At 47.6% G+C, this 14,558-nt stretch overlaps 2 protein-coding genes across 2 annotated transcripts in view; one reads left to right on the top strand and one right to left on the bottom strand.

Moving 5' to 3' along the window:
• Window positions 1-8,724, top strand: part of LOC144107888 (uncharacterized) — an 84,150-nt gene extending 75,426 nt beyond the window's left edge. The window contains exons 4-6 of the mRNA XM_077641110.1: window positions 2,770-2,939; window positions 4,019-4,357; window positions 6,323-8,724. Of these exons, the coding sequence (XP_077497236.1) occupies window positions 2,770-2,939; window positions 4,019-4,357; window positions 6,323-7,027 (1,214 nt within the window). The 3' untranslated portion in view covers window positions 7,028-8,724. The remainder of the gene's footprint in view (window positions 1-2,769; window positions 2,940-4,018; window positions 4,358-6,322) is intronic.
• Window positions 8,725-11,455: 2,731 nt separating this feature from the next.
• Window positions 11,456-14,427, bottom strand: RpS20 (ribosomal protein S20). Its single transcript, XM_077641111.1, has 4 exons — window positions 14,290-14,427; window positions 13,981-14,083; window positions 12,675-12,874; window positions 11,456-11,576 (listed from the first exon to the last, which is right to left on the bottom strand). Exons 1-4 carry the CDS (start codon window positions 14,290-14,292, stop codon window positions 11,520-11,522), a joined length of 363 nt encoding a protein of 120 aa, XP_077497237.1. The 5' UTR covers window positions 14,293-14,427; the 3' UTR covers window positions 11,456-11,519.
• Window positions 14,428-14,558: the final 131 nt, after the last annotated feature.

The following is a 14,558-nucleotide window of genomic DNA, read 5'->3' as shown; positions in this document are numbered from 1 at the left end:
AGGAGGCAATAATGAGCAACCAAATCCAAAGACTAAAACAAACCAAAGCAGGAAGGGTACTCTTAAGAAGATACTGCAGCGAAGGACGTGTAAAGGAACTCGAGGCCACAAAAGAGATACCCGAAGAGTATCGCAGCACAATACATGTAGCGCCGATACCAAAAAAATATGGATCCAAATCTACATAAGGCAAGAAGTGAGGTTATATATGGCCGAACACATGCAAAAAGGTTAGAGGAGAAAAGCAACATTTCATACACCGACGTTGCGAGATACGACCACAACAACGGCGCAGTAGTCACAGTTGTAAACGAAAACCTACAAGAAGTGACAAGCGCGTCACTAAAGGACTGCACGGCAGTGGAAGCGGAAGAGACGGCGATAGCTCTAGCAATCTCGGAAGGCAACCGTACCGGCAGATCTCTGACGATCGTAACGGACTCGTAAACGGCAAGTCGAAATTACATGAATGGCAGAATAGGGAGCAGAGCGCTACGCATTATATACAGCCACACAGCCGACAAAAACATTAAACACACGATTATCTGGATACCAGGGCATACAGCGGTAAAGGGAAACCAAGTGGCTGATAGAGTGGCTCGAGGACATACAAGCTGAGCACCCTATGCATACAGCCACGAGGAACCCGAACCAGTAACCCTAAAATATTCAGACTTGCTGAGTTACTTCAAAGGTGTAAGAAGATATCCACCACTCAACGCAAGACTAAGCAAGGAAGACGCAGCTGCATGGAGATTCATCTAAACAGACACCTTCCCCGAACTAAATATCTAAAGCAAAATGTTTCCTACACAGTACGAGGCAAGATGCCTATGGTGTGGTGACAAACCAACACACTATCATACGTCATGGGCCTGTAAAAAGATAGAGCCGCCGATCATTATGATAGTCAATAACCCGAATATGGAACAGTGGGAGGGTATGCTGACCAGCACACACCTGGAGACTCAAAAGGTTTTGATAAACAGAGTGCGAGGCGCAGCCATACTCAGTGGAGCCTTAGACTAGGGCCCCAACCCTGTAACAAGATGGAGTGTCAACCGAAGAAGGAAGACACCATCTGAAGCCATCAAAAACGAATTTGAGAGCTCAATAAATGTTCTTTCCTCCTTCGCCTCCATCAAAACGCGGCCGCCGCGGCCGGGTTCGAACCCGGGAACTCCGGACCAGTTCCCGAGCGCGGCTTTTGAGGGATAAAATGCGGTATAACATGGTCTTCCTTCGGGCTCACACCGCCGTTCCCTCTCAATCTGGCTGCTCTGCTTCCTCGCGCGGCACGAGCCGTCATGTCCGTTTTCGGACGGGCCGATACGACCCGGCCGCGAAGGACGCCTTGCCGAATCGCCTCGGCGCCTTCTTCTTCGGGACGGTGCGATATCTCTCCCACCAAGGGCGGAAGACGCAGTTCGCGCCCTGAAGCACAAGGTCTGGGAAACACCCGTCACGACGCTCGTCAACGGTGATGGCGCGGAGAAGTATACGTAACTCGGTATTTCGCGCGTTCTCCGCTGGCTTGGTTTCGCGCTTTTGAAGAGATGCAAAGTTATGCCTGCGCCCTTCATAGAAAGGAAGGGGAGAAGGAAGATAGCGGGAAGAGAGGAACGGCGTGGAGATATCCTTCGCAATTTAATGCTCTATGTATCTGTTGCGGTATATCTCTAATTCGGTGCGAACATCAAGGCGCATGATTTGAAGCCAGCGTGAGTGCATGTCCCGGTCATAATCAGTGCGGTCGGCAGATTCTTATGTTAACTTCAAACTTCTTCCAAAGCTGTGTCACGATCATTTCCATCATCTTTAAATATACTAAAAAGACTTTATTTCCCATTTTTCTTTGACTATCTCTCCTGCGATTGTTTCACTAGTCTGTTTGTAGGAATTCTTTCTTCGGGTCTTATCTCCAAACCCTGGGCAATCCTTACTGCTTCGTCGTAGTTATGTTCCATTTAGACAGAATGCAACATCAGCTCTCTTACACATCAACCACACCATGGAAGGAGTGAAAGATGAGAGAGAATGAGAATGAGTGGATACTGAAGCAGAAGACCCAGGAGGGCGGGTCCAACAACATTATGGGAGGTGTTGATATAAAACGTATCCTGGTGTCATTGGTGTCGGTGCGCACCAAAGGCCTAAATGATATGGCTCTTTTTCACCTCTCGTGTTTAGCGCTTTTTGCGGTTCGTTTCTCTTTTCAAAAACAAAGTGAACAGCCTACTTCACATGCTCTGGTGACAGGTGTACAACTAGCACTGTCAAGGAATAACGGAAGTCGGCGCTTGGTTTACCACCAGAGGGAACACAGACAACGCAACACTTATGGTGAAGTGAAAGCCTAGTTGAAAATGAAACACTGTGCGCTGGTTCAGTTCTTGATCGCGTGTGTCGACTAAGCATGTGATAGCACGCTGGATCTGAACCGTGGGAACTGACACTCCCGTGCTTCACGCAGACAGTCTGCTTGAAAGTGCAGGTTTTCAAGACTGCCCTAGAAGTGAGGAGGAAACACGCATGGGGAGTCATGTGCCGTCAGCTGAAACAACAAGCTTCGCTTTTTGTTTCGTATACTTTTTCACTGTGTAAAACGGCTATGTTGGTCAGAGCCAAGGTGGCGCCTTGCTCGCATGCTAGCGTTGCGTCGTAATCCCTAAAGAGCGTCCCTTGCTGCAAGACGTAAAACGCAAGAGGAATGTTTTACTCTGTGGACTCGTATGCCTGATCCGCGGCTGTTGTCGTTGCCATGCGCAGGCTGGTTCGCCATCATCTCGGAGGACGGCCACACGGCGGGCTACTTCAGCTGCCTGGAGCAGGTGGCGCTGGCGCACGTGTCCCACTTCTTGGCCAGGGAGCCCCTGCAGGGATACCGACTGCTGGGACACAGCCACGAGACCGGAAGGGCAGAGTACAGCCGCACCGTGGTGAGTGGTACTGTAGCTATTACTGCAAGCACACCGGTATTGAAGGGCTTGCGCTGACGTCATTGCGGCCGCCATCTTGATAAGACGAAGGAACAACGCAAGGTTACCACATGGCGTGGTGCTAGTTGGTGGCACATATCCCTCCCTCAAGAGCAGCGCGACAAACCGGAAGGAAAAAGTGAAAGCAGCAGGGGTAAGAAAAGACACAGTCATGGTCTCGGTCATGGTTAGAGTGTACTAGTACACTCTATTCATAGTATACACAAGGACCGCACCTTGGCTTCCAGTCCAGAGAGTGTGCGGGCATTACTGGGCCTATCGTTTCTTAATTAATTTCCTTTTTCAGTTTCCCCGCTGTGAAGACAGGAAAGAAGAGGAGAAATAGGGGTGTTTGAATGTGGGCACACATACACTCGGCCGAAATTTTGATTCCCAGTGTGCGGCCATTCCTTCGCTTTGTCCCATCCGGCCTTCTGCTCTCTTGCGCGGAAAAGAAGTAGGATATTTTTGTGCGTGTGCTCCCCCAATGCTTTCGCTGCACGTAGTATCACATACTTGGCGCCACACCAGTGATACTGGTTTGCAGTTTACGACACCGTGCGCAAGCCACTCATGTACGCTGTCACTCCCTGCGTACGCGCCAGATTTGCAAGGACTGAGTCCCTGTGTAGATAAATGGAGAAGAAGCATCGTAGAAGGTTCGAAACAGAATAGGGCGATGCCACTGTCTTGTCTCAAGCATATTCCTTGTTTTCGTCTGCGGTGACAAAGGCCTAGTATTTTAACGAAAGGCCGTGTTAGGCATCAGCCGTTTAAGCTGTGTGCACTGAGGATCTCCATTCCATCTGCAGCTTTTCTGGAGATAACTTGTCGTAAAATGGAACGGAGACATAGAAAGAAAAGCACGACGGAGCTCTTTCTCTGAATTAATTACTCATTCACTAATTCAACTTCGTCATGTTCGTGGCCACTAACAGTGAGCCATCGCTACACCATCGCAGAGAAGCAATGGACGTGTACGATGGCATGCGAATATGATGACGATGACGACGAACTCTGTGTGCACTGCTTGGTCACAGGTCATCCCGGGCCAGGTGCTGGGCTTCCTGGGCGTCTACGAGGACGTGAACATCCGGGCTACCAGCTGCGGCGGCGCCCTGCGCGGCGTCTCCGTGTCTGAGTGCCGCTACGCCAAGTGCTGCCACGCGGCCACGGGCGACGTGGTCTTCGTGCCCCTCTCGTCCCGGGGAAAGTTCTACTCGGTGGCGCGCCGTTCCTCTCGCTCGCCCAACCACGTGTTCCCGCTGACGCAGCTTCTGCGCTTCGCCCGGGTGCCCCTCACCGTGCGCCTGGTGTGCGGACCGCTGCTCAGGACCCCGTGCGGATTCACCGGCATACTCAGGCTCGAACACGTGCAGGTACGGGCACCTGTCCCCCTTACCCTCCTCCAAAACGTCGCGCTTATTTTATAAAGCGCGATACCGTTGTGTGCGGAACGTATACCAGCAATATGTGGCGTCTGGTGATGCGGGGTATCCTCAGAATTCCCTGCCTGGAGCGCAAAGAGAAAACTTAAGCAGCCACCAACAAACACACCGCAAAAAAAAAATATCAAAGTGTTCCCGTGTTATCGCTGCTGTGACTCAATAAGAACACAATACACTTTGGTCCGAATTAAACGTCTATGTGTACAGTGTGTTGTAGGCACTTTTAATTTAGGCTAGAACTCAATGTGATATTTGAAGGATAAATTGAGTCAATTTAGGAGATTCTGAACTGACACTTCGCTATAATTTTACTAAGTAGCAAACGATCCTGACGTTGGTGGCACTATAGAAATGGTTCAACTGTGCACGTGAGCAATGTTCAGAGTGTGCGTGCAATTCTCTCCCACGCAGATTTTGACGCCTTTCGTAGTCCTTCCGGTTGTGATAATCTGCTGTTCTAGTTTGAAATGTATCCCCCCGGCCAGACGGGATTCCGTCAAACTCTCGACTTCATCAGCTGTTCCAGTGCGTTTAGCATAAGCATAAAAAAAGGTTATTTTTCTCCTGCGAAATATACTGCAACGCATACATATTTTGCGAAAAGTTTGGTCAAATGGCATCGAAGATGGGTGGTCCCGAGGGCTTTACCCGACGACACCGTTCATCGCCCCCTTGAAAGCGCGCTTCGCCTACATATAACTTTTGATGCAGTGAAAGCCACCTTCTGCTGGTCTCCGTAGAGCGCTCGCACGAGTACACGTGGAAGCTGATTTCATCCATCTATCTGCATACATGCAGGAACTAAACACTCACGTCGCATCATCACTTATGTGCAGCCCTTTTCAAGAGTATAGAGTCCACGGGGTTTGTTTCTGGGTCGTGCTGTGTGGCTCGTTATGTATCTCCAGCATTCTTTGAACGTAACTGCAGTCACCACCTTCTAGAATTCCTACGGACAATACAAGAGCTCCCATATAAGGGTTAGAAGTAAACCCCTTGAGCTGTATACTTATGACAAAGACTGCACTTCAACCTCGTTATGAGAACAATGTCCATAACGAAATCATGCGTATACCCCATTATTCGATACATATAGTGAATTGAACGCCACATATTTTGTAAGAGTTTCCATTGAAATACGGAAGACTGTACAAAAACTGTACGAAGTCCGGCTATTTGGTGCATCGTATTTCTGGAAAATTTACTGCGCAACAAACAGGATGAATTAACAGGAGCTAAGAACGTCACCTCCTGTCCGCCTATCTTCGCTCCTGTTTGGCTCTCTTTGAAACGGGAATTTAACTCTTCTGGTTAATGCAGTAATATTCCTTTGCAAGTAGAAGTATCAACGTTGTAGCATGAGTTTAACTGTTCAAGTCGGTAAGAGCAAGAACGGTGGGGAAGTTCTTGGCAGTGTCTTAGCACGGCAGCTGCTGTTCAGAGGGAGCTGAAGGAGGAGAAAAAACTGCATTTCGCGCCTAGTCGACCGCTCCATCTTACGTTTTAGGTACGCCCGACAAAGAACTCATCACGTTTCTATGCGGCACTCTACGTGAAAATACATAGCAAAGCAATCGCAGCATCCGCCTCGCATGCGGGAGGTGCGGGGTTCGATCCTCAGAGCCGCCGGGTACCCACCGGCGATACAATGGGCACAAGCTTTCCCCTGGCCTGGTGCTCGGCTTCTTTATGAGGAAATGCTTGGAAAATGATTAAGGACCCATTTCCCAATCACTTTATCTGCAGCCGCTGCCGAACTTCGACATATTCGGTCAGAGTCGTCAATGGTCATAACAAGAAAAAGCGATTACGACGAATAAATGTTGTTTCAGGTTGAATTTATCCGCCATGAGGCTTGACTGTATATCGTTTCTCGACGGCCATTTATTCGCGCAGGAGCAAGAAGTGGTGCTGGCCTGCAGCCTTCAGGAGGGCCGGCCCACGCTGCTGGAGATCGACATGGGCTCCACCTTCTCCTTCGTGCCGGAGCGGGACTCGCGCAAGATGGGCAAGTCGAGCCAGCTGTACAACCGCATGCTCAGACACTGCCTCGAGGAAGCGGACCGGTGGCGCAGCGAGATCAAGGTGGCGCACCACGTGGTGCCCAAGCACCAGGTGCAGCTCAACGGCCTCAAGAAGTCCCTGTCTTCAGCCAGCAAGAAGTCGGCCTGCTCCTTCGTCGACCTGCCTTCCTCCGGGGTGCCCACGCTCAAGTCCCAGATGTCCACGCTGTCCAAAAAGTCCTCCACGTCCTCGACCTCGAGCAACCCCTTCAAGAGGCTATGGTCCCTCCACAGGTCATCCTCGAAGAAGGCGGCGGCAAAGCTGGGCTCCAGAGGAGACGGGTCCGAGACGGCCGACGAGTTCGAGAAGCTCGGCGTATTCCGGACTGTTGGGCCGAATGCCTCTACGAGGCTGTTCGCGTCAACGACGGACCACATCTACGAGTCGATACCCAGGCCCCGCCCCACGCGGACGCCTCGTTACCTGCTGTCCAGGGATGTGCTTCCTATCAAGGCCGGGGACTTCGAGCCAGCGGGAGACGACGGCTACGGCACATCGCACATGGACAGTGACTCCGTGTACGACTCGATCTCGTAGCCCACTCAGGGGGGCCCGCATTGTTGGACAAATCCGCGTGGCACTTGTTCGAAGTGATACCAGAGATCGTGTGGAACTCCCCTGACGCGAGCATTGGAGAACAGTGTTCTAGAACCAGGAGCAGCTGCCCAAAACGGGAGCTGATATCGCACGACCGCCCCATCCGACAACTGCAGCTGGAGTGTAATCGGGAAATGATGCGTGCTTGGCACGGGCACACCTACCAGACTTTCGGCGAGTTTTCGAGTCAGCGAAACTCCACTACGCGAACCACCCTGGTTCGGTGCCCCCTGGCGTACGTGGATAATGGCCTGAAGTCTTTCGTCCTACAGCACGCGCTTGGCGTAGATAATACTTCAGTGCCTGTGCGACTAGAGCAGCAAAATTCAGCAGGCCAACCTGCACAGCTAGAAGGTTACAGCATGCCACATGGACAGCCACTATAGCCAAGTGAAACTTGCAAGCAGTGCACTGCACAAGAAATTCCCTTTTGCAATGACATAAAACATCCAAGTGTACACATTAATGTCCTCCAGCCCGACTGGAAGTTTAGGTCATAAGAGAGGTGCGTTCCTACACTGGGCAAAGAATCATGGAAAAAAGTCTGCTAGATACTCTTGGTTCCAATTTTCTTCCCCTGTTTGCCTGTTACATTGCAGTCGCTGTATGTGCTATCATTGATTGTTCACTAATTTACTCGTACTGCAACATCACTAATTGCACTGCATCATTGCAAAAACAGCATGTACTGCGGATGTCTGTGGCATGACTGCAGAAGTAAAGAATAGATATGTAAGCGTGCAGTGTCATGGTTAATTATGCCAGCGTAGGCTGGCTGTTGTACATGTGTTGCAGCCAATTTCGCATGTGTTTGAATGAGTCTAACGCATCATTCATTATATAATCATTCCTTGCCGCATGGCTAAGTGATGAAGCGTACACAAATGACTAGACGATAGATGTACTTTCCTTGCAACATGTAAAGGCTGCCAGTGGGCTAGCAAACTACCCATATGTGCCACTAAGTGCACTGCATCTCAACACAGCGCAAGCATGCGCATAGGAAAGCCTCGTCCCATTTTTACTTTGGATGCACTACAGCTCGCATTTGTGTGAGTGTGTGCCACAAATCCGAAGAGAGTTGGCGCCACGTTAGCCTTGCGATGATTCAGTACAATGAGCGGCATCAACACCGACTAAAATGAAGCAGGCGAGCATGGGGGAAAAGTTGGAAGCGGAAAATGCGAAATCAGACATTTCCCATGATCCTTTGGGCTAACTTCAGAAATGCACCTCACCCATTGCTTTCTACCGTTTGTCAGTTATCTAGTGCAGTCTGTGGAGCATGTGAAGATGTGTCAACAATATGGACAAGCTGTTTCTAACAAAGACGCGGAGTTATGCTGTAGCAGAGCTTGTTTTGCAGTCATCGTGTAAGATATAACAATGACATGAAGTTATGCTATAGCAGAGCTTTTTGTAGACATCTTGCGAGATAAATAGGTTGAATATGCCGCAGTGATGTGCAATGTAGCCCAAAAGATTACAAAATATAAAACTTTTCAGAAAACTACTATACAGTGCCTTAGATAACTATGCAGCCAAGCCAAACAAAATCTGCTACAGGATGTGCCACACTCTGTTTAAAACAGTCTTTTTTTTTTCAACTCTAAATAAAAGTTCCCAATATGGCGCAGAAACATAGGTGTGCAAGCAGAAGGTAAAAGGCACCAAGTACATTCAGACCTGAACCAGGGGCCAGGCTTGCAGGCCTTCTTTATACACGGTTCAAAATCAATTTGCAATCCTGTAGTGCTTCACGTTATGATACCTGCTTATCTCAATGAAGTTTACGACAAGTACACAACCACAGCCTTATCACGGATTGGTCTTAGTAGAAATACACTCAAAGGGTTCTGTGAACCTGTCCAGAGGTTAATTTGGTGTTCAATATCATCCATCTGCAATGAATACTTATTTATCGTGAAGTAATAGAAAAACTTAGGCTAGTGCCAAACTACCGCAACATAAACATGCAAGTTTCAACCTTTTACAACTTCTCAAAACCCTAGTTCTGACTGCAGGCAATTTTGGGGCACTGCCAACAAAGATCACATGGTGCAGCATTGTTACATTAATGAATTACAACTGTCCCTAAAAAATGTTAAGTGACCACGCAGTCACATCTCTGCAGCTGGTAACTACAATTCTTGCAATGCAAACACAAAGTACCATGACTCCCTTTCCATGAGTACAGCAAATTCATGGCCATCAGTTGGCTCATGTGTTTAGAATTTCCAAACAGCAAACCACAATGAAGTTTGCCATTAACAAGCTCCAGAATACCATTTTCCCAAAGATACTCATTGAATTATTATACACACGATTTAAAATTTGCATTGAAATGCTGCCCATAGGGCTAGACTTCACTGCTCACGCGTACAACCCCGCCACAACCAGCAATGCATCTGCCCCTTTCAAGAAAGGACTGCTACCATTTCATTAAGGCTGCAGTCATATCTTCAACATACGCATAAGTGCTGCCATCTTGCTGCACTCCCATTTCGGAGAGTGCAAGTCAACCAAAGGTCGTATAGCAGTCCTTGAATTGGCGCAGCCAAATCGAACGGACATAAAGCTGTTGAATTCTTGACTGCTGCAAAGCTGCCGAATGTACCCCCTTACTGCAACAAGGTGCCAACAAAATGTCAACAGTATATTGTTTGTATAATTTATACAAACTCCGCGCTTACCCTGCATCAAGAATTTGAATAAATAACCAACTTGCAAGTTAAACTGTTCACACACTCTGCATAGTAACACAATATAAAATTACCAAGCAATAATGGCACTATTTCATGTTACCGATTCATGGTGAAACAGTGCTGGAAGACTAATTGATGTCACTATGCAGAAAAGAAAATGTGTAACTCAACAGGTCCTTCATGGTTCTAAGCTAGTCCAGAGTAACGCATATGAAGTGCACAGCCTTGCAAAAATGATACTGCAAGGTTTGTGTGCACTCTCTCTAGCCACGTGACAGCATCCACATCTTTAACCATCTAGACTTCATAATTTGTGAGAACAAACCCTGTCCACTTTTCCACCAACCAATTAAAGCGAAAACCAAGAAATTTAGTCTTGATAAAGTGTACAAAGGCAAGGCTGAAGACAGGGAACTCTGCAAAGGATAAACCCAATGGTACCTACTCATACAAGGTCCTAATAGCACCTTAATGAAATATTACTCTCAATAAAGGCCACATACAGCAAAACCTCGTTAAGCAAACTGGTAAAAAATCGTAAAATGGTTTGCTATAGCTGGAATTGGCAGTATAAAATTTTTCCAAATAACTTGTTATGGAGAAGCTAAATTTAGTCAGCGAAAGAGCAACTGGGAGAGACCGTTACCGTAGTTTTAGCGCCATTTCGAAAACGCTCAAGGCGATTGTGGTGGCCGCAAAAAATCGAGTGACAAACGCCAGTTGGCTTTGCCGCACAGCACCGCAGCACGTGGCGGCAGGTCAAACGCTAGCTATTGTGGCTTCCTCGCATTACAGCAGTGTCGCGGAAAAAATGGGACGCCAAGACGAAAGCTGTCGCCGTTTTCGCCATAGCAGCTCCGTGCCACTCAACATGAGCAGAGGCCGGCTGCTGAAAAGCCACAACAAGCCATACAAGTGAGAATGCGCGCCTTAAGTGTTTCTGCTCGTATATACAGTTGGAGCGCAGGTACCCGCAGCACGGCACGCATCTCTCCCTGCAGTGTGTCCGCTGCAAATGTTGTTAGCCCTCCATAACCAACAAGTAGATTGTTTTCATTATTTAAACAATGCGGGTCTGCCTCACAGCTACAGCAAAGCAAATATTTTCTCGGCGGTGGCGATGACCAAGACGACGCGCTTGTTGAGGCGATCTCGGATCTTGGAGGAAAAGCTCTGACAAACCATGAACAAACCGGAAATGGCTGTGTGGGGCTCTGATTGGCCAATCGCACAGGGGACTTCCGGGCGACGAGCGAAATTTTCTGTTGGTGCAGAGACAAGCAGCACGGCAAAAATACTTCACGCGACGCCGTCGCTCGTCACCGCCGCCTTCACTTGAGTTTTCGCGAAAATGGAGTTCAGGATTCAGGAGCCCTCCACTACAGCGGCCCTCATAGCCACAGTCGCTTTTGCACGTTAAACCCCATACCTAACCTAAAGACTGATGTGAGAACCTTTAAGCAACGACACAGTCTGCAATACTGCTGCTGTAAAGCAATTCATTTTTCCAACAAAGCAGAAAAAAAAACCTGTAAGCTCTGCTAACAAAATGTTTGCGCTATTCTCAGATGTGTCTGAAGAATAAAACTTTACAAATGGCAATGGAGTCATTCCTTGCAGAAAGAGGCGAGTCAAGCTGTTTTTCAACGAGACAAACCCAGTGTTTCACTGTACAAGGCCAGCCACTTGTTTTATTCTTCATCTTTATGGTGGCATGTGGACCCAGCTTAAGAGTCGGCGATGGTGACCTCAACTTCGACACCAGGCTCAATGCTGATCGATGTCTGTGTAGACTAGGTTAAGGAAAGCACGAATACAAACAATGAAATGTTCCACTTCAAATGCATTGCATGCTCACTCATCAAGCTAAGATGACAATCAGAAGTGAGTGGTGCAAACATGCATGATAAAAAAAAGCAGGCTTTTAGGAATTTTTTTTAACCAACACTACATGGGATTTTATAATGATGAAACTTCATTATTTTCCTTGAGGGCAAGCTCATTTTTTTCTTTCAAAACACGATAAATTTCTTCTCACACAAACTGTAAAGCTTCATTATCATTCCACAGGAGAGAGCAGTCGACTGATGCCTGTCGTAGTGCTGCAAGGCGCATGCAAAGTGAGTGGAATTTTCGGAAGACAGTGCCAACAACAACAACAAAAAAAAAAAACTAGAAGCAGAGCTCAAGGTTTGTGATTGCAGGCGTTATAAGTCCAGAGAGAGTACTGATTACTAATAGTTGGCCATCAATCTGACACACAACTGAATGCTGCCAAATCGTTCAACAAAGCCATCGTTTAATCAAAGCATAACAGGAGCAAGCAGCATATGCAAACAAAACACATACGGTCCTCCTGCGAGTAAAAAAACAAATGTCACAAAGGTTGAAACAACCTATTGGTGTTGCAGAGTATTTCCTAGCAACTAACCGGTTTTTTTTCGTTAACCATTCTCATTCACGTTTGTCTCAGTACTATTTACTAAAAGAGCCAATATGGTCACAAATAAGATTAAGTTTCATGTGCTTCCGTTAAGCTGAACAAATTCATGAGGTATAGACTTCATCAAAATGAGCCACTCAAGAGGCTTTCTGCTAGGCCACGCTGTGCAGCTAATGTGTTGCATATCTCACGAAGGCGAGACGAATTCTCATCCCCAACTCTCCAATACTTACGATGAATGCTAAAGCGCCTTAACTATATTGCATAAAATCAAACCCCTTGGGCTCTGTACTTTTGACGAACAAAGTAACTTCAAGTTAAAACAGGAAGACATGAAGCCGTGACAAGGCAACAAATACTGGAAAGCAATACGACCACATGCACTGCAACTACTCAATGCAGCTTCAAGCTCAACCTGTAAGCCAGACAGGAAGGATACGATCTGCTTGACGATCTCGGAGGGCGAGTGGAGATCGATGACACGCTTGTAGATGCGCATCTGGTAGCGATCCCAGGTCTTGGAGCCTTCACCGCAAGGTGTCTTACGGGTGGTGATGCGCAGGGTCTTGGTGGGCATCCGCACGGGACCCTTGACGCGCAACTCCTTGTCCTTAGCACCCTTGATGAGGTCAGCACACACTGTACATAGGGGTGGGGAAAAAAAAAGCTTAGAGTTAATTCTGCAGCACCTTGAAAACAACTTAACTACTGTTCCATATACATATAAAAAAAAAACCTCATCGAATCAAAGCATTCCGATGCCATCACTACACAAATTTCAACTCAATTGGCCGACGTGTGCCAACTGAAGCTTGCGGTCAAAATGCGTCAGGTCAATTCATGGGCACGTTACACAGAAATTTCAATTGCATAAAACAGTGTTGCAATGCAGTGGCAGAGCGCTTCAAGGTTCAACAAATGCGGCAGGTGTCATGCTTGTTGAACATGCAAAAGATTACTAGGTCATAACAAAAATGACCAGCTCTTTTCTTGATAACGAAATTGACAGTGAACTGACGCAGTTACTCCCAAATGATGCTAAATTTTGCTCTACAATGATCTGTCGAGTTAGCTGACCTTGACTTATTAAATTACATGGCACCGATTTAGAAACAACACAGTCCCAGCCCTTTCTAGTATGAATTTCTTGCATTGTCGTCGCGCTCACGCCACGCAGCCAGTCAAGACAGCGCCGTCTGTCCCACATACTTCTTGCCACAAGACATAGTAGAGTGGGCGATAAAAAAAAAGAATTAAAAACAATAGTGCCAAGCCCGCACCGCCCTTGAGGTTGCCACAAGACAGCGGGAAGCAATAAATAACGCAATCTTTGCACTCAAACGTATGCTGTTCCGGGTTTTATACTGCAATTGTGTTGTTTGAAAGAAGCCCATGGCTTTGTGAGCTTGTGGCCTACCCTGGGAAACAGAAAAGAAAGTACTTGGAAGAAAACGTGTGTTCCTACGCAGCATTGATTTCTAGTAAAGCAATGCAAATCACGAAGCAACACGCCTGTGATCACGTTCTGATTCGGTGTCGCCTTTGACAAGATGCGCAGAGTCCGTGGTTGACCGGTACCCAATCGCGGTTCCCCATGAACGCATACCCACATGCAAGATAGTCGGCTACCGTATGAGGCAGCTGAAAGTACAGGGTCTCTAGAGTACATTTGCTATTTTGAATGACCCTCCTACTATCAACACAGAGTCAAGACAACGCCTCTAATACGGAACCAACTTTCTCACCCTTCTCCAAGCTGGCCACATTCCGACTCGTCAGTGTGATCCTGATCCGATGGACGGGCCACGACTGCGAGTCGTCGACGGGTTTGGTGTCCTTGTACACAGACTGCAGGGGCAACACAAAAATGAGCACATAGGCGCAATCATGGCGACGTAAACACAGAACGCGCGAAAGCAACTGTGAGCAAACAGCCGCGAGCACCAGATGCACGTTGCCGGCACAAGGCTTAGCGCGCGCGCAAAAATTAGAACACCGAGCGGCTAAAAGAGGCCAAATTGAACCAAACGGAAAGTTTCGCGGGAGATGCTTACCATGACGACCAAATCTCACACTCCTCTGGCCGACTTAATCAAGTTATTTCAAGTAGAAACACTTGAACAGCGGTGAGCCAGGGAAATTGCGTCCACACGCTACACCAACGTGGTGAAAGAGGAAGTGGAAGTTCAGCACCGCTATCGACCGCCCTGCCGCCAAACAGCCACCAGCAGCAATACTTTACGAAAGTGAAAAATATCGATTTTATTTTTCGTTCAAAAGCTGCGAAGAATGTATATACGTGCAAAAAATTTTTTTATTTGTT

This window comes from Amblyomma americanum, chromosome 10, assembly GCF_052857255.1.
Source record: "Amblyomma americanum isolate KBUSLIRL-KWMA chromosome 10, ASM5285725v1, whole genome shotgun sequence".
Lineage (NCBI taxonomy): Eukaryota > Metazoa > Arthropoda > Arachnida > Ixodida > Ixodidae > Amblyomma > Amblyomma americanum.
This window is presented reverse-complemented; position numbering and strand designations above follow the sequence as displayed.

What these genes read in the sequence shown, in the direction of transcription:
- RpS20 (XM_077641111.1), bottom strand. An exon ending in TGTGGCCAGCTTGGAGAAGG is followed by an intron (nt 12,875 to 13,980) that starts GTGAGAAAGTTG and finishes CCCTATGTACAG; the next exon opens with TGTGTGCTGACCTCATCAAG. An exon ending in CCGAGATCGTCAAGCAGATC is followed by an intron (nt 11,577 to 12,674) that starts GTATCCTTCCTG and finishes TAGTCTACACAG; the next exon opens with ACATCGATCAGCATTGAGCC.